The sequence below is a fragment of the Pezoporus occidentalis genome, unplaced genomic scaffold, assembly GCF_034315485.1.
Source record: "Pezoporus occidentalis ecotype Australia unplaced genomic scaffold, CSIRO_AGI_Poc_V1 ctg91, whole genome shotgun sequence".
Lineage (NCBI taxonomy): Eukaryota > Metazoa > Chordata > Aves > Psittaciformes > Psittacidae > Pezoporus > Pezoporus occidentalis.
Window position 1 is genome coordinate 678,392 of NW_026916273.1, and position 18,287 is coordinate 696,678.

Below are 18,287 nucleotides of genomic sequence, written 5' to 3' on the forward strand. Positions count from 1 at the left end.
GGGCAAGGGGCTGTGTCCCTGGTGTGCCCCTGGAGAGCCCCACTCTGTGGCTCCTAGGAAGGTCCCACATGAGGATGGGTTTTTTCCCCTGCCAGGGGCACCAGCAGCATTTGCGCCTGACCTGGCAGCTTGGAAAAGGGAGGCACCAGCTCACGTCAGCACTGGGGAGGATGTTGGCACAGAAGGCTGGCATCTGGCAAGGGAAGGGGTGACAGCTGTTATTCCTGCCTGGATCCTGCTGCCTGCTCCCTCTGACTCCCACAGCCCTCCTGCTGCACCCCACTGCCAACCATGCACATCCTGTGCTGGGGCAGCCCCACGAGAGGGAGAGACAGATGGACCCCTGGGAAGGTTTGGGTGCCCCCAGAGCAAACAGCCCAGCAGCATGGGGCAGGCAGCTGGGGGATGAAGGCTGAGGGAGAGGAGGGTGCCAGGCTCCAGCCCCATGGGTAGTGTCTGTCCCCAGCAAGGATGGCACGTGGCAAAGCAGGACCCAGATGCTGACCCCAGTCCCCACCTCAGCCCCAACACCCCCACCCCCTGCCACTGCTCTGTTCCCACTGTGCCTGGGAGCCTCCAATGAACCAGGGATGGCTTAACCCAAACCCAGTGCTGCATGACTGGGGGATGCCTTGGATGCCTTCTCCCCTTCTGCCTGCACTAAAGGGGGCAGGATGAAATAGCTGCTGGGGCTGGGACTGGAAGGAGCCCTAGGGGTCAGCTATGGGACAGAGCATGAGTATGGGGGAGAAGGTTGGTTGTAGCTCTGGACAGTGAGGTTGATGTGGAGAAGTGTCTCCCCACTTCCCCTGGGGCTGGATCCAGCACCATCCTCTCCTCAGCCTCAGCTCCCAGCTGAGACATGGGCCAGCACCGAGGGATCACTCCCTCTGCCCCCAAACGTGACTCCTGCATGGTGGCCGCTAGCCCTGCGCCGGGCTGAATGCTGCCTGGGGCTGGTGGGTTCCAGCACAACCTGCCCATGCCGGGCTGGTGTTTGTGTTGTATGCCACTGTGTTTGCACTGCACACAGCACAGCTGTTTGTTTGCACAGAGCCACAGGAGCCAAGCCCGGTGCTGATGCCGGTGTCAGTGGTGGGCACGCAGCAGGCACAGCACACACAGGGTGCTGCTTCTAGCTGGTGGCACTGTGCTGGCCATGCCACCTCCCTGTGCTCTACAGGGCAACGCAGCTCTGCCCGCATCCTTCCCCCTGGCACACACTGCAACATCCGCTGCAGCCTACGTGGTGCTGTTCTCACGCCGGGATGGCCACAGCCCTGACGTGCTCCTGGCCCTCGCCATGAGCCCCATCACCGGCAGCCCTGTTTTACCCCACTCTGGATTTGCTCAGATGTGACACATCCCTCCCCAGTGCACGTCCTCACATCCCCTTTCCCAGGAAGACCTGTCATGGGGCCATGCCACCCCTCCTGCCATGGACAGAGGCACCGATGCTGCCTGGGGTTGGCCTTACCATCCCTTCACCAAAGCCTTGTGGGGTGCAGGAGGGTCTGGGGACATGCTGCTCCCCATGGACCAGTGCAGATGGTCCATGTGGGTCACTAGAAGGAGGCAGAGGCTTCCGCTGGACTCTGGCCCAGGCAGGTGGCCGTGGTGGCAGGAGCCAGCCACGCTGGGACCCCTGAGTGGCCCTGGTGTTGTGAGGTTGTTGTTTTGGGCTTGGCTCCCGTGCATTGGTTTGTGGCCAGTTGAAACTGGTTTGCAGCTTTTATAAGGTGTGGGATGAGTGGGATCTTGCAAGTGCCAGCAGCTCCAGAGGGGAGCCCACACGTTTGGCTGTGCGTGCTGGTGGCCATGCGAGCCCACGTGCCTGGGGTGGATGGCGTGGCTCTCCAGGCAGCAGATGCCAGCTCACAGCCCAGACCAGAGGAGGGGAACCATGAAGCTCCCTATCAGGCTTTCGGCTGCAGCATCTTCCCCTCCAGCACAGCCACAGCAGCTGCCCTGCAACAGGACTGGAGGGATACTGCCTGCCCACTGCTTTTCATCCAGCTCAACCAGCTCCTCAGCACCCCAGCAGGGCTGGAGTGGAGAGAGACGGCCAGGTAGGTGATGCTTTGGGAAGCCCATCGTTTCAAAGCATTAGGAGATGCTGCTCTGATGGAGCCCACAGCATCTTTGAAGGCTGGTGGCTCCTCACATCAGCCCCAAAGCAGGGCTGCTCACCACGTCTGCCCATAGCAATGTGTGCACTGCCTGTGCTCTGCTTAGTGACTTATTTCACAGGAGAGGGAAGGGTGTCAGCAGGGCGCAGGCAGTGATCCCGTATGGGCACAGTGCCCTGGCTTCTGCTCATCCCTTTGCTGCCTCTGCAAGGCTCCAGCAGCTTAGCTGAGGCTGGGATGGTGCTTTGTTTCTGCCCAGATCTGGCTGCCTGGCAGGTCTCTGGAGGTGACTGGGTGGGTAGGTCAGGGCAGGTTGGCTGGGGACGATGGGGACCAACAGGGATGAACCGGGGCCAGCTGGTGTGAGGCAGGAATATGGCTAGGATGTCCCCACACCCCTCACCATCCTCCACAGCTCATCAGGCAACAGGGGGACATGGGCTGTGAGGGCCTGGAGGCAGAGATGGGTCTGTCTACAGGGTCTGTCTACAGGAGGGGGCAAAGCCAAAGAGCTGTGGCTGTGGTAGCTCCCCCAGCACCCAGCCCTCTCCTTGCAGCACCCTGCTGTGGGCAGCAGCTGGCCCTGCTGAGGGGCTGCCCCATGCAGTGTGCCCAGCCACCCGCAGCACTGTGCCCACCCAAGGGGACAAAGGGAAGCTCTGTCTGCACCTGGCAGTTAAATACTCGGCAGAGCCCGAGCATGGCGAACAGCTCAAGCCATTTCTGGTTTGACCCTGCTAACAGCAGGCTAAGCCCCAGCCCCAGCACAGTCTAGGGATGGGTGGGTTGGGAGCAGCCCCGCAGAGAAGAACTTGGGGGGTCCTTGTTACTTGGGTGACAGATGGGACATGACCCAGCTTCAGTGTGCACTTGAGCCCAGACCCCCATCATGTGCTGGGCTGCATCCCCAGAGTGTGAGCAGCAGATTGAGGCAGGGAATTCTCCCCCTCTGCCACACTCTGGGCAGACTTCCCCCTGCAGTCCTGATCCAACTCTGGGGCAACAGCACCACAGGGACGTGGAGCTGTTGGAGCGAGGCCAGAGGAGGCCACAGAGATGCTGCAAGGGCTGGAGCAGCTCTGCTCTGGAGCCAGGCTGAGAGAGCTGGGCTGGGTCAGCCTGGAGAAGGGAAGGCTCCTGAAGGGGAGACCGTACTGAGACCTTTCAGCATATAAATGGAGCTTACAAGAAAGACAGAGACTTTTTACCAGGGCCTGTAGTGACGGGACAAAGGGCGAGGATAAATTTAGGTGGACACGGGAAAGAAATGTCTTATGGAGGCACTGGCACAGGGTGCCCAGAGAAGCTGTGGCTGCCCCATCCCTGGCAGTGTTCAAGGCCAGGTTGGACAGGGCTTGGAGGAACATGGACTAGTGGAAGGCATCCCTGCCCGTGGCAGAGGGTTAGGCTGGATGGTTTGTGAAGGTCCCTTCAAACACAGACACTTCTGTGGTCCTGTGACTGGTGAAATCCCTTGATCAGGGAATGGGGACAAGGTGTGGGTCAGCAGGAAAGGGGATGTGACCACTGAGGCTGCCCATCTGCCCTTGCTCCATGAGCCCACTGCAGCTCCCTCTGAACCCCCAAACTCCCCCCTGTCTGTGCCAGTCCCATGCCAAGCTCATGGTAGACCCAAGATGCAGATCCCACTGCCTGGCCCAGGGCACAACATTCTGTCCTGACCCACACATCTCCCCTGGCAGGTGGATAAAGTTCGAGGAGAAGGTGGAGGATGGTGGGGAGCGATGGAGCGCACCCCACGTTCCAGCCCTCCTCCTGCACAGCCTCTTCCAGCTCAGGACGTGCCTGCAGAAGGGAACTCTGCTCCTGGATCTGGATGCTCCTAGTTTCAAGGAAATAATTGGTACATGGGAAATGTGAAGGTCACCTCCTATGGTGGGGCTGGTCTTTATAGAGATATCTATATTTATGTATATCTATATAAATGCACCAATGCGCAATAGGCAGGTATCTTGTGTGGCTGTCTGCTGCTCCAGCAAAGTGGCCTTTCCCCCCGGCAGCCCTGCAGCAGGCAGCAATCCAGGGGCACTCAGAGCTCTCCCCATCCCTTTGCAGACAAGGCTCTTTCCGGGCAGCCCGAGGGAGCGGAGCTGCAGCCAGAGCTGCGGGAGCGCCTGGCAGCCCTGCTGCTGCTCCAGCCCCGGCACCAGCACACCCAGTCCCCACTGCGGCTGCTCGCCCAGCTTGGCCTGGCTCCCTGCAGAGGTAGGCGCATGAGTGGCCACACGCTTGTCACACCAGGCACCCTCCACTGCCACCAGCAATACGGTGCACACACGGTGGCTGGCTGTTCCCTTGCACATATATTCTGCTGCTTGTTGCCTTTCTTTGCAGGAAAGGCCAAAAGCTGGGCTGAGCCTGGAGCACAGCTCTCTGAAACACCTCTCGAGGAGCAGGTAAGGCAGGAAGAAGCTTGGCTGAGGGCAGCTGCTGCATCCCGAGTGCCCAGCACTGCATCCCTGTCCTTGCAGCTGAGAAACCGGTTTAAGAAGAAGGTCCCACCAGGCTCTGAGGCTGCCCACATTGCTGTTGGGGAGGTTGAATTCCTGGAGAAGCCCTTCACTGCCTTCATCCGCCTCAGGCAAGCAGTGGCCCTCGGCTCATTGGCTGAAGTCGCTCTCCCCAGCAGGTAAATAGAGCATGGCTGAAGGCCCTGCACCCCTCTTCATCCCTGTCCCCACTCCCACCCATCCAGGACAGGGCTTTGCTTGGCAAAAGCAAAGGGTACAGCACCCAGTGCCACACACAGCCCCAGAACCTTCCCCTCCTGCTTTTCCCAGCTCCTTAGGAGCATCCTGGGATGGGCTGAGAGTCAAGCATCTGCTGGGAGCCTGGGAGGGACGTACCCCGGGTTATCTTCACCTAGCTCTGCATTCCCTGTCCTCCTTAGACGGGTGTGGGTGCTCCCCGTGTGCTGCACCGGAGCACAGGGGCTTGTGTCTGGGAAGAGGCACAGGAGCCTCCTGCCCTCCCACTGCCCATGACACACTACCGAGGGCTGGGGTGGCTCCTGTGGCACTGTTGGTGCAGGGGGAAAGGAGGAGGGCAGGAGGTGTTCCTCCACGGTTGAGGAATATATCATCTGAAGCCTGAAAGGGGAATGGTCAGTGTGCCCCTGGAGCTGAGTACTTAGGGAGCGGGTGGAAGAGGCAGCCAGGGATCAGGAGGGACATTGCCACCTCCTGGTCACTCTGCCCAGAGCACCGGTCCTCCGGGAGCTGGATGGAGCAGGACGTCCATCCACCTCCAGCTCTCTCCTTGGTGGGAGATGGGTGGCAGGTCCCCGGGGAACCCCCACTGGTCTTGAGTGGCTCACGACAACCCCTTGCCCTGTATTTTCCTTCCCCAGACAGGAGAGTTTGTCCCTACCCATCCCTTTGCCCTGGTGGTATTCACTTTGTCAGCCCCCCTGGGCTGTCCCGCTCGCAACAGCCACCATCCCAGAGCTATCTCCCACCCAGGTCCTTCTCTAGGATCTTAAGGTTTTCCCACTGCCTTTCTGAAGATGCCTGGGTGAGAGCAGTCCCAGGTGGGTACCATCACCTCCTGACCCCTCAGAGCAGGCTCCAGGAGACTTCCAGCACCGATGCCGCATGTCAGGGCTGCACTGGCTCTGTCAAACTGCCTTCAGCCCTGTTCTTGCTGACAGAGGAGTTTCCCTACCCCTCACTGGAGGTTTGCCTGGGGTACAATCACTGCAGCCTCAGGGTACCAGGATGGTGACTGGTTTTGCCAGTTTTGAAAAGGAGTAGTGGGTTTGGTTAAATATTTGGATGCGCTGTCCCTCTGCAGACCACATTATTTTGCAGGACCCTCTGAAGGGTGAGATTTTAGCCGCATTCCTTCAAGGACTCTGAGCCCTCTTTCCAATCTCCTCCATGCTCCTGGCAGTCCTATCAAACATGCTGCCCCTTCAGCCTGCAAGCTCTCCTCGCAGTGCTAACACTGCTGCATCCTGCCTGTGAGCAGCATTCCCATAAGCAGGACCCCACAGACAGCCCCATCCCAGATCTCAAGCCCCACAAGCTTGCCCAGCCACCATTCCCAGCATCCCCACAGCACCATGGTCTCCCCTGGAAGAAGCATCCCCCGACAACAAGGTGGCTGCTCAGGAGATATTCTGTCCCACCCACAGGTTCCTCTTCATTCTCCTGGGTCCCCAAGCCAAAGAGAAAGCCTACCATGAGGTTGGCAGAGCCATGGCTACACTGCTGACGGATGAGGTGAGCCTGGTACAGCATCCATGGGTGGGATGGGCTGGTATGAGGCCATGGCTGAGGACATCGGGTCTCCTATCCTCTGAAGGCTACATCAGAGGAGTCAGAGGAAGGGGTGAGCTGTGGCCTCCCTTGCCCAGGAGAAGAAAGCAAAGTTCTGTGGTTGGTCTGTAGGATGTCGGTGAACCTTGATGGGTGCCTTTCTTGGTGATGGCTACAGGGTGGGAGGAAGGCTCCAAGCCCCCAAAGGCAGGAACGTGGTAGTTAAACCATGTTCTCCCCACAGCTCTTCCAAAGGGTTGCCCGGCAGGCTGAGCACCGACGGGACCTCATTGCAGGGATGGAGGTGTTCCTGGATGAGCTGACAGTGCTTCCTCCAGGGAAATGGGACCTCAATGCCCGAATCCCTCCACCGAGATGTTTGCCATCCCTGCATAGGAGGTAGGCTGGAGGGAGGGACCCACAATCTTGGCCAGCCCCTCTGCAGTATCCCATGTGTAGACCTCTGCCCATGACACTGGAATCTCCATCTCCTTGGGGATGAAGATATGCTGGAACCAACCTTTGCCAGTGAGGTCCTCCCAGCCAAGACCTTCTGACCAAGCCAATGAGCACAGCTCTGGTCCCCGCTGCTGTTAGTCCTGCTGTCTCACTTGGGAGGGGATGGCAAAACCAACCTGCATGCCCTTCGGGCAGGAGCTCCTGGGAATGCTGAGTTTCAATGCTCAGACGGAAAACTCATCCTCTGAGCTGCACCCCTCTGTCTCTTCCCAACTCCTCCATGAAAAACAGTCCTGTGAGGTCTGGCTCCAGGGCTTGCTGGAGATCATGGTTGGGTTGGGACCAAACATGAAGGTCATAGAATTCATCCTCCTCCTCCTGATGTTTCTCCTTCTCATTATCAGGGGACACATGAGGTCCTCCCAACCTTGCTTGCACCCCTGTCTCCCCTCCATCCTCCATGTCCCCTCATAGCATCCCCTAGGTGCAGCTGGCTCCTCAGGGCTCCAACCTTGTCTCATGCTCTGCTCTGCCACAGGACTGCAGTGCACCCACCAGACCGGCAGTCTCACAGCAATGGGGACACGGCAGCAGGAGGAGACAGAGCCAACCTGGGGCACCCATGCACTGGGGAGGAGCTGGAGAGGACAGGCAGGTGGGTGCCTGGAAGGATGCGGTAGGTGGAATGTGCAGCAGGACGCTGGGTGCTGAATTTGGGGCAGGGCACTGCCTCTCCCTGCAGCAATGCTGGGCAGTGACGGCCAATGTGGGGGGCCTGCTCTGAGATGTCCCTGTGCTGCCCCAGGCTTTTTGGGGGGCTGCTGCAGGACATCCGGAGGAAGGCACCGTGGTACTGCAGTGACTTCTCCGATGCCCTGCACCCCCAGTGCCTCTCAGCAGTGCTCTACATCTACTTGGCCACGGCCACCAACGCCATCACCTTTGGGGGCATGCTGGGAGACGCCACTGCCAACATGCAGGTCAGTGCAGCCACGGGGTACCCTGCACCAGTCCAACGGGTCTGACAGGTGCCCATCACTACCTGGTGAGCCTCGGGGCATCCTGAATATCACCTGGATCCTGTGCCCTTCCCCGGCCTCTGCAGCCCCCCGGGCACTGACCCTGAGCTCCAAGGGAGGTGTGGGCAGATGCCTGCAGCTGTGCTGCTGTTGGAGACAGGCCCAGGACTCTTGTCCCCTGGTGCCTAGCACCTATTCCCTGTGTTTCAGGGAGTGCTGGAGAGTTTCCTGGGCACAGCCTTTGCCGGCTTCATCTTCTGCCTCTTTTCTGGCCAGCCCCTCACTATCCTGAGCAGCACTGGCCCCATGCTGGTCTTCGAGCGCCTCCTCTTCTCTTTCAGCCAGTAAGTGCCCTGCCAGAGATGGCTCCTTGGCCCACTGTCCCCTGGCTGGCACACAGGACACCATCATGCCAGGAGGGTGTCACTGTTGAGTGCTGGGGTCACCCTTCCCACCAGGGACCACAGCCTGCATTACCTGGAGTTTCGCCTCTGGATTGGGCTCTGGGTGGCCTTTTTTGGTGTGGTGTTGGTGGCCACCGAGGCCAGTCACCTGGTGCGGTACTTCACCCGCTTCACCGAGGAAGGCTTCTGCGCCCTCATCAGCTTGATATTCATCTACGACTCCCTGAAGAAGATGCTGAGCCTGGCAGACACCTTCCCCATCAACTGGCAGTACCGGCTGGACAACGTCACCTCCTACAGCTGCGTCTGCAACTTGTCCAGCCCTGGTGAGCCCAAACAGCCGCTGGGCTGGTGGGGAGCAGGGGGCAGCTGCATGGAGCTCCACTGGGACCCAGCCGCCCAGCTAGATGGGAGAAGGTGCTGGAGAAGGTGGTGGCTTAGCCCCATCCTTGCCTGCCAGACCACATCGGCACCTTCCTCCACTCCCATCCGTGCAGTCTGTCCACCCACCCCTACCTCCTGGCACTGCCCAAGCACTGCCCAAGCATTGCAGTGCCAGGAGCACAGAGCGCCTTGGTCCAGATCCCGTGGCTCTGGGAGAGGGGATGCCAGGGGCTGGAGGTGGGCATTTGGTGGGTGGGTTTGCACTGCTGGGTTTGCACTGCTGTTTCTAGCCCAGTCTGTAAATCAGAGGGTGTTCCCAAGGGCCTGAAGATGTGTCCACACTGATCCTGCACTGTGTACCAGAAACACCATGTACCAAATGCACCAGCCTGGGGCCAAGGGTGCTGCTGGTGCTTCATGAAGCCCTTCACAGGAGCTTCCCTCTTGGTGTTTCCTGAGCATCACCCTGTGCTGGGGCCTCAGGAGTCCCATAGGGCCCCATCCAGCACCCTGAGCCCTTGGGGAGAGCCTGGGGAGCCACCCTGATGGCAGCACAGTCCCAGTCATCCCTGATGGAGTGTGCCTGTTGTGCTGGCACTCTGACCCCCCCATCCCTTGCAGGTCACAGCTCCGCAGGGAACAACACACTGCTCCCGTCAGCCATGGCCCCCCAGCAGGTACAGTCCCTGCTCTCAGGCAGGCAGGAGAGGGGCTGGGGACCTAAGGTGCCCATGGCCCCTCCTTGCCACCTGCCCTGTCCCTGCAGCCTTCAGCAGCCCCTGCTGGGCTGAGCAGGAGCCAGTGCCTGGAGCGGGGAGGGCAGCTCCTGGGGACAAGCTGCCAGTACGTGCCCGATGTCACCCTCATCTCCTTCCTGCTCTTCGGAGGCACCTTCCTCTCCTGCTCTGCACTCAAGCGCTTCAGGAGCAGCTGCTACTTCCCTGCAGGGGTGAGCACCCTTCAGCCACCCCTCCCAGTGGTGTGGGGATGGCTCTGGGTGCTGTGACCCAGGGGTGCTCTGGGCCAGCCCCTCACCCTGGGCAGCCCAGGCCAAGCCCCCTCTGTCTGCAGGTGCGGAAGCTGGTGAGCGACTTCGCCATCATCCTGGCCATCCTGGCCTTCTGCGCCGTTGATGCCACCCTGGGCCTGGAGACTCCCAAGCTCCTTGTCCCCAGTGAGCTGAAGGTGCTGATGGGGTGTTTTTGCAGGGGGTGGGTCTGTGCACCCCACAGTAGCCATCCTGCCACGTTGTGGCTGTTCATGGGTCCAGCCTTATAGGGATGCAGGTTGTGCCCCAGCAAAAGAAGGGGTTGAACTACAGCAGGTCGCATGCTCTGTAAACAACCTGGCTTGGTCCTGCATGAACTACGTCATGGTACAGCTCACACTGGAGCAGGAGCCACAGGCTCAAGCCCAGGCTTGGGCTCCCCACCCTGGGTGTGGAGTGCGGCTGGCAGCACCTCAGAGCAGCCCGTGCTCACCACCACCTCCTTGGACTTGCCATCATCAACACCCAGTGCCATGTCCTTCACCTGCTCCCCGGGGCATGTGCCCACCTTTTGGCTTGGGATGCTCAGGGGCAGCCACCTGCTCTGCCTTGGGGTGGGTTGGTGGGTCACGCTGTCCTGCATCATCCCCAGGATGAGGGAGGATGCTCTTCCTCTCCCCATGTGGAGCGCCCCTGGGGCTGCTCCTGTCACCCAGCTGGGCTGCAGACCCTGCAGGCAGGTGGGAGCTGCCATGATCCTTCTGCTCTCTGCAGCCCACAAACCCAGGACGGGGCTGGATCGTCTCGCCCTTTGGAGCCAACCCATGGTGGGTCTGCCTGGTGTCTGCAGTGCCTGCTGTCCTTGTCACCATCCTCATCTTCATGGACCAGCAGATCACAGCTGTCATCCTTAACCGCAGGGAATACAAGCTGCAGGTGAGTGGGGACAAGGGACAGGCAAGACCCAGACAACAAGGAGGACCCAAGTACAGGCTGGACCCCAAGGGTCTGGGCACAGCCAAAGGGAGAACAGCACTCTGAACCATTGGCAAGGTGGGCAGACCCCACTGTGCCCCTCTGACGCTGCTGGGGAGATGCCTCATCCCTAGCTCTGCTGACCCTCCTGTTGCAGAAAGGAGCAGGCTTTCATCTGGACCTCCTCTGCGTCTCCCTTCTGATGGTCGCCACCTCTGCTACTGGCCTCCCCTGGTATGTCTCAGCCACTGTCATCTCCCTGGCGCACATGGAGAGCCTGAGGAAGGAGAGTGAAACCTCAGCCCCTGGCGAGCAGCCTGAGTTCCTGGGCATCAGGTACAGAGTGAGCCCAGGGACCTCCTGCCTGTGGCTGCAGTCAGGGGACAGGGACATACCCACGCTGCCCAGCTGAGCTGGTTTAGTGGCTGCTTGTGTTTCCCGGGGGATGCCATAGTTCCATCAAAGCTGAACAGAGAGGAGACCCTGGCGAGGGCAGCTGTGGGCTGTGGGCTCCTGGGGGACCCCAGGCACCCTAACATCAGTGCTGTGCCTGCAGGGAGCAGAGGCTGACAGGCATCGCTGTTTTTATCCTGATGGGACTCTCTGTCTTCATGGCACCCATTCTCAAGGTAGGAAGCCTGGTGCTGGGTTTGGTCTCTTGTCCAAGGCAGGGGGCAGCCATATCCTGTAAGGCTGGGAGGTTTCTGTTGTTCATCCCATTGATCCATCACAGAAGCCTGGCTGGCAGGCACAGGGAGCTGAGTGCTGTGTGGGAAGGGGCTGGGAGAAGGGCCTGGCGGGAGCACCACAGTACAGAGGGCACAGCAGCACACTGCTGCCCATGTCAACCTCCACATGGGCATCGGGTCCCTTCCTGTCCCCAGACACACCCACCACCGTGGTAGGGTGAGCCTGGCTGGTGCTGGCTCTCGCTTGTTGCCTCTGCCACATTAGGCAGAGCCCAGTACACCCTGGCCACATCTGGATTACATGGGGCAGGGGGAGGTCCCTTTACCTCTGTTCTCACCTCTGAGGATGGGCTTGTAATGCCTTTGTTATGGACCCCCACAACATTCTTACCTCCAAATTGGAAAGATACGGGATTGATGGATGGACTGTTAGATGGATCAGGAACTGGCTGGATAGTGGCATCCAAAGAGGAACAGTGGATCAATGTCCAAGTAGAAACAAGTGGTGTCCCTCAAGGCTCCTACTGAGATCAATATTATTTAATATCTTCATCAATGACATAGCCAGTGGGATCAAGGGCACCCTCAGCACATTTGCCAAGCTGAGTGGTGCAGCTGACATGCCTGAGGGAAGGGATGGGATCCAGAAGGACCTTGGAGGACATGGGCTCATGTGAACCTGAGAGGTTCAGTGAGGCCAGATGCAAGGACCTGCAGTGGGGTTGGTGCAGCGCCAGTATCAATACAGGCTGGGGATGAACGGGTTGAGAGCAGCCCTGAGGAGAAGGACTTGGGTGGACTGGTGGGTGACAGACAGGATGACCTGGCCATGTGTGCTTGAGCCCAGACTCCAGCCCCCCCCCCCCCCCCCCAACCCCGAATGCTGGGCTGTATCCCCAGAGCATGAGCTGCAGGTCAAGGGAGGAGATTCTCCTCCCCTAGTCACTCCGGTGAGACCAGAACTTGGTGCATGTTTCTCCTCTCTGTCAGCTGCCTGTCCCCACACAAGCAGTGTAGCTGGGAGCAGGTCCAGACATTAAAGCCCTTGAAGCCATGAAATTAAACTGGGCTGTTGGAAATGAAGGAAGCAAAAGCTGCATGTGAGTTTTGTGCAGGGGAGGATGCTCAGTGATGACAGCCCCGTGGGGAATCACACTCCTCTGACCCTCGCCTGTCTTGCAGCACATACCAATGCCGGTGCTGTATGGGGTCTTCCTGCACATGGGGGTGGCAGCGCTGAACAGCATCCAGGTGAGCAGGGCTGTGCCGGGGTGCTGGGGGGGGCTGTGTTGGGGCCGGCTTCACACCTGCTCTCACTGTGCAGCACAGCCCTTGTGTGATGTGCAGCCTGGCACGGGGTTCAGGGGGACAGAGCAACCTTCCTGGTGCAGATGAGAGGGGAAGGGAGGTGTCTGGGATGCTGAGGAGCACTGCTGCACTGACAGAACAGTGGCTTGGGAGAAGTGGAAGGACCAGTGGATAACCCAGACTTCCTCTCAAAGCCATAGTGATGTCCCCATCCGAGAGCTGCAGGCAGAGCTGGGACTTGCTGGTCCTTTGGTGCTCGCATTGCCATTGATGTACCAGCTCTGTTTCTCTGCTGAGAAACCCACAGAGAGGAAAAAAAATCCCCACTCCAGAAATATCTACCTTTTTTTTTTTTTATTTTCCTCTAAATGGCACATTTTCCTTGCAATTACCCAGCTCTGGATGACAGGCTAGGAAACCCCCTCACTCCTTCAGTCTGCTTGGGGAATCCGGGGTTGAGCTCTGGCAAAGACAGCAGCAGTTTCCTGCAGGCAGGGATGGGAATCCAGGGGTTGTCATCTCTCACTTAACCCTTTAAGACCAGCTTGAGTCCTTTCTAGATGCCTGTCTGGGGCGATGGACCCCTTGCCTTGCATTCACACTCACCTATCACGGTATTGGCCAGTGCAGCTGCCAGGAGGGCTGAGTTGTGGAAATAATACCAAACCTACCCAGCAGTGGGCCCAACAGGGAGATGGGTGAGAGCTGCCTGCAAGCTGGTGTGACCCACACTCTGTCCTCTCGCTACAGCTCACAGACCGTGTGCGGCTGCTCCTGATGCCAGCCAAGCACCAGCCAGACCTTGCCTACCTCCGGCATGTGCCCCTGCGCCGGGTGCACCTCTTCACCATCATCCAGCTGCTGTGCCTGGCTCTGCTCTGGGTCGTCAAATCCACTGTGGCTGCTATTATTTTCCCAGTGATGGTAAGAGAACCCTTTTAACTGGGCAGCACTGCTTTGGAGACAGGCTGGGTGCTGTCCACATGCCCTGAGCATCACCAGAGTGATGCCTAGTCCTCCACCTGGGTATGAGACATGGGTGGGATCACATACAATGGCAAGACATGTTTGGGTGCTCAGACCCTCAAGGGCTGCCAGGTCCCTGCAGTTCATGGCTTGGCACCAGCCTTAACCTCCTGGTTTGGAGCTGTCACCGCTTTGCATCATCCCTTGGGAGCAAGGCAGGAGAGGTGGCATGCCACCTCACTGGCATTCACCGGGGGACAAGAGGGGATGTGACAGGGACCACACTGCCCGTTCCCTGGTTGCCAGCCCCAAGCACTGTGCGATGCTGACCCGTGATTTGCTCTGGCCCCAGCTGCTGGCCCTGGTGGGGATCCGGAAGGTGCTGGAGCGTGTGTTCTCTCTGCATGACCTGAGCTGGCTGGATAGCCTCCTGCCTGAAACTGCTACAGGGGAGGCAAAGGGAAAACAGGCCAGGAGGCGGAAGGAGGATGAATGCAGTAGCGAGGAGGTGGGTGACGTGCTGGGTGCTGTGCTCCTCGCAGCCACCCCAGAGTGTGCTGGTGCGGGGCTGAGCCCGGCCTGAGCCAGTCTACGGAGCTGCCTGGCGGGAGGGTGGCGAGCCCTGAGCCCTCTTCCTTCTCCCTCCAGTGTGAGCTGATGCATCGCCAGGGACCAGAGATCAACATCTCCGTCAACTAGGCTCGCAACCGGGGCGCAGGGCACGGTGAGGGGCAGAGGGGACTGGGGACAGCCGTCTACTCTGGGCAGCATGAGGCCTGTAATCCTCACCGGGGGCCGGTACGACCTTCCGACCAGCCGTGCCCGGCCCTGCCGCGGGCAGCACCTCACCCGCAGGCCCCGTCCCGCCTGCTCCCGGGGCCGGGGCCCCGCAGCCCCCTCCCACCCTCCCGCTCCGGTCTCTCCCCGTTGTGTGTCCGCCCCCCCCCCGGTCGCTGCCGTCGCCCGTCCGGGCCTGGCCGCGGCGGTGACAGAGGCCACGTGGCCGCGCCAGTGACGTCACAGCGGGCGGGGCGGAGTGACAGCGCGCTCAGCCTATGGCGGGCCGCCCTCGGGCCGGGTGCGGGAGAGGGAAGGGAGGGGGCGGGCCGCTCACCTTGACGCGCGGCGCGCAGCGTCCATCGCCGCCCGCGCAGGCGGGTGTGGGATCACTGTGCGGGGACCTTCGGAGGGGTTCGAAGGGGAGGAGGGTCCAGGGCACGGTAGGAGCCAATGGGGTGGCGCCAGACGCCTTGCGTTGTGAGCGATGTGCTCCGTGGCCAATCAGAACCCGCGATTCCCGGATTCGCTGTGACCGGCATCCCGCTCGCCCCGTGGGCGCTCGCAGCTGCGGCGAGGCCCGTGACTGATGTTCCGGGCTGCCAATCGGCTGGCGGGGAGTTCAGGAAGTGAGGCCGGGGGAGCGGGGCGGGGCGGCGGGCTCTAACCGCCTCGGCGTGCGCTCTCAGGGCGGCATGCTGGGAGCGCGTGACGCCATCCTGAGTGACGGGAGCCGCCGCCAATGAGGGCCCGCTGTCGGCAGAGCGAGCCCAATAGGCGCGGGCGGAGCGGCAGGAGGGGGGGCGGCGCGGCGCCCGCGTCCGGGTAGGGTGTGAGAAGTTAGTGGCGCTGCTGCGGTGCCGTGAGGGGACGGAGACGGCCGGGCTCTGCGAGCGGCCCCAGATCAGCGCGATGCTCACGGACGGCACCGCCGCCCCTGTTGGCGACGAGGAGATCGACTCGGTCGCTCCCCGCGCGCCGCCCGCCGCCGAGCCGCCTGCCGCGGCCGGGCCTTCCCCGCTGGGCTTGCGGGCCGTGCGCCTCTTCGGGGAGGCTGGGCCCGGCGGGCCGGGAGGCCCCGGCGCACCCGCAGCTGGCGAGGCCGCCCTCGACTTCAAGCTGGCGGCCGCCGTGCTGCGGAGCGGGGGCGGCGGCGGCGGCTCCGGCAGCGACGAGGACGAGGTGTCCGAGGTGAGCGATCCCGCCGGCGGGCCCAGCCCTCCCCCTCCCCTCTGCCGCTTCCTGACAGGCCCTGCCGCCCGCCCTCCCGCTCGCCGGGCCTGCCGCCGCCAGACGGCCGCTTGGCGCCTTCCCGACCGGGCGCGGGGGTCACGGGCCGCACCACACCCCGCTTCCCCCCGCGCCGGCCCGGGCCTCCCCGCCGCCATGGGCGTGAGCGGCCGCACCGGAGCCGCGGGGGCGGGGTCCCGGCGGCTCCGCACGGGCAGGGCGGCCCCGGGCCTAGTGCTGAGGCCGGGGAGGAGGGAGCGAGCGAGGGGAGGGGGTCTCGGTACCGCCCCGCCTGCACCCTGCCGAGGCGGTCGGGCCCTCCGCTTGCCGCTGCCTCCCTGCATGCGGAGGGAGGGGGAAAAATGTCTCCCGTGCTGCTGCCTCCTGATCTCTAGGAGTGGTTTCTACTTTGAACCAGGTTTGGAGGGGGAGGTGAGATCCTCCACCCAGCGGAGAACAAAGTAAAGCCTCCGGCCCCCAGTATTGCTGCCCTGGACTCGGGAGGAAGGATATGGGAATCCCAGACTCTGCTAAATTCCATATTTCTATACATATATATATACACACACACATATACTTTTATACAATAGAAATACTTCTTGCTCAACAAAATGGAAGAGGGTAATGGAGGTGTCTTCCTTTGATCTTCCAAACCTGCAGAGAGTTTGAAAGGAAGGGTGTGGGGGAGGGACTGGAGCCTTATCCCATCCCAGATGGAATATTGTTGGGTCTGTAAATGTGCATCTACTACTGCTTTATGTAGCCTAGGGAGAGAAGATAAACAAAAGCTTTTATCTGTCACTAGTGCCCACTCATCCTGCACCCATGAGTGAATCTTCTCTGAGTTTTTGCTTTTAGAAAGACTGCTTGGGATCACAGTTGCCATTGTAACCCTTATGTAGCCTTGGTGGAAAAGAGGAGAATGTGGCTAGTGCTTGCAAGCTTGTTGCAGTTCCAATGTTTTGTACCTCTGTGTGCTTCTGCAGGAGGAAGAAGATTGTAGCTGAGGCCATACATACCTGTTTTGCTTTGGGGGCCAGGAGTGGGTGCTTTGGTATGTGTCCATATTTCTTTGGAAGGAGGGGACCCTGCATTCATCCTTTTTTGCCTTCCATTGAGGATCCTCTTCTGTCCATCCTTCCTGAGACCCGAACTGGCAGGTCTTATCTGAATAAAAGTGATTAAACTAATGCAGACCCCCATTTGCACTTTGCTTATGACCCCCTCATGGAATTAAACATTGTGTTAACAGCATGATGTTTAACTGAACGAAAATTGTGATGATCAGGCAGTTGAGTGGTTGCGTGTGAACCTTACCTGTGTGATTGCTATCCTGAGCACAGGATGATATGAGATTACATCTTCAAGTACATACCTGTTTTGGGGAGCTGGAAGGCCCATTGTAAATAGAATTGATGAGTTTCTGCTCTCCAAGATGTCTTTTGTGTCACGATTTAATGTGCGTTTGAAGATACTAAAGCAGTAGTTAACCTGGAAAACAATGAGAAATTGGTGTTTGTGGTTCTGTACAAGATGAGCAGGGCTCTGCTTTGGAAGCTTATCCCTTTTGAACCCGCCCCATTATTTAAAGGATGTGAAGATTGAGCAGCTGAGGTGTTTACTAAGCACTCTATTGGTCTTTTGACTAATAGCAAGTATTAAGAAAGGCAGCCTATTAGAAATAATGTGTCTGGGAGGTTGGCATTGAGGTCAAAAAAGAAAGGTTTCCAAACAGCTGTTAAAGTAAAATTACTCATTTGAAAAACCTCGGAAAAGCTTTCTGCTTGAAAATATTTAATAAAGGAGAAAATAAAAAAAGGTTGAAATAAAAATACTTGGAGATTTCCAGAACACACATTGAAGAATTGGGCTAATCTGGAAGCTGAAATTGCCTGTGGAGTTGGTCTGTCTTGTTTCTGGTTGTGGAAAGTAATCTGGGGAAGAGGTATGGGTGGGAGGATGTGCCCATGTCTGTGCATGGTGCTGGACTCTGCCTGAGGGTGAGAGCACCAAGAGGGATATTGTGCGTATGAGAACTAAAGAAGCACCTGCTGCCAGTGGTTTGGTTTTTGTTTTAACAAAGAAAAGTCAGTTAAACTCCTGGGATGGAACACTGCAATCCTTGAAGAGCACTGCCTTGAAAACCCAGTGACTGTTTGGACTGTGGTCTTGTGCCATGAGTCACTGATCTGGGTGTATGCCTTCAGCTATTACCAGTGAGTGGAATTAGTGAGGACTAGAAGGGGGAATTAAAATAAATAAAATGAGTGTTTGCTGTCCTGCCTTGTTCTGTACTCCTGCCTCTGCTTTTGAAGTCATAAAAATAATGGTACAATATTCTGTAGGCTCTGCTGTCTGTCAGCAGTGCTTTTAGGTTTTGTATCCTTGTATTAGTCCAAGTTAATATGCTAAAATAAAATCACCAGTGAAGCTCAGGATGAGGAATGCAATGAAGTATCTATCTAGAGAATGAAAAGAGCAATAGATTTTAGCTTAACTTTAAAGAAATATATTGCATTTCTTTTATCAGATATTCAAGTAGTTTATGGTGAGAGCACTGTCCCCATTTTACAGGTGAAGACAGGGTACTGTTTGTTCTGTGTTGCAGAACTGGGAGAGAACTGAAAGCTTTCCGGTTTCCTAGCTTAGTGCCCACTTATGGGAGTCACCAAGCTGTGG

General features: G+C 58.9%; 2 protein-coding genes across 21 annotated transcripts in view; both read left to right on the plus strand.

Annotated features, from left to right (window-relative positions):
• The first annotated feature begins 1,751 nt into the window (after positions 1-1,751).
• On the plus strand, positions 1,752-16,796 carry SLC4A9 (solute carrier family 4 member 9). 2 transcript variants are annotated; one of them, XM_062605250.1, is made up of 22 exons: positions 1,753-2,069; positions 3,833-3,993; positions 4,206-4,355; positions 4,485-4,546; positions 4,622-4,779; positions 6,286-6,373; positions 6,654-6,808; positions 7,407-7,523; positions 7,674-7,848; positions 8,098-8,231; positions 8,346-8,617; positions 9,297-9,352; positions 9,442-9,624; positions 9,747-9,860; positions 10,438-10,599; positions 10,796-10,974; positions 11,195-11,267; positions 12,510-12,578; positions 13,386-13,559; positions 13,954-14,109; positions 14,250-14,325; positions 16,595-16,796. In XM_062605250.1, the coding sequence occupies exons 1-21, from the start codon at positions 1,819-1,821 to the stop codon at positions 14,298-14,300; spliced, it is 2,940 nt and encodes a 979-aa protein (XP_062461234.1). In that variant the 5' UTR covers positions 1,753-1,818; the 3' UTR covers positions 14,301-14,325; positions 16,595-16,796. The 2 variants fall into 2 exon arrangements, with proteins under 2 accessions (XP_062461235.1, XP_062461234.1); XM_062605251.1 differs by lacking the exon at positions 12,510-12,578 and having other exon boundaries at positions 1,752-2,069.
• Positions 15,063-18,287, plus strand: part of ANKHD1 (ankyrin repeat and KH domain containing 1) — a 103,215-nt gene continuing 99,990 nt past the window's right edge. For 11 of the 19 annotated variants that reach the window (XM_062605231.1, XM_062605233.1, XM_062605238.1 and 8 more), the window contains exon 1: positions 15,088-15,569. In XM_062605231.1, coding sequence (XP_062461215.1) covers positions 15,291-15,569 — 279 coding nt within the window. In that variant the 5' untranslated portion in view covers positions 15,088-15,290. Of the gene's footprint in view, positions 15,570-18,287 lie in introns of all 19 variants that reach the window. The other 8 variants (XM_062605232.1, XM_062605234.1, XM_062605236.1 and 5 more) reach the window with 6 other exon arrangements.

Coding starts and splice junctions, on each gene's coding strand:
- SLC4A9 (XM_062605250.1), top strand. CDS start 1,819: ATGCGAGCCCACGTGCCTGGGGTGGATGGCGTGGCTCTCCAGGCAGCA. Junction 6,374..6,653: donor CTACACTGCTGACGGATGAG/GTGAGCCTGGTA, acceptor TTCTCCCCACAG/CTCTTCCAAAGGGTTGCCCG. Junction 9,625..9,746: donor GCTGCTACTTCCCTGCAGGG/GTGAGCACCCTT, acceptor CTCTGTCTGCAG/GTGCGGAAGCTGGTGAGCGA.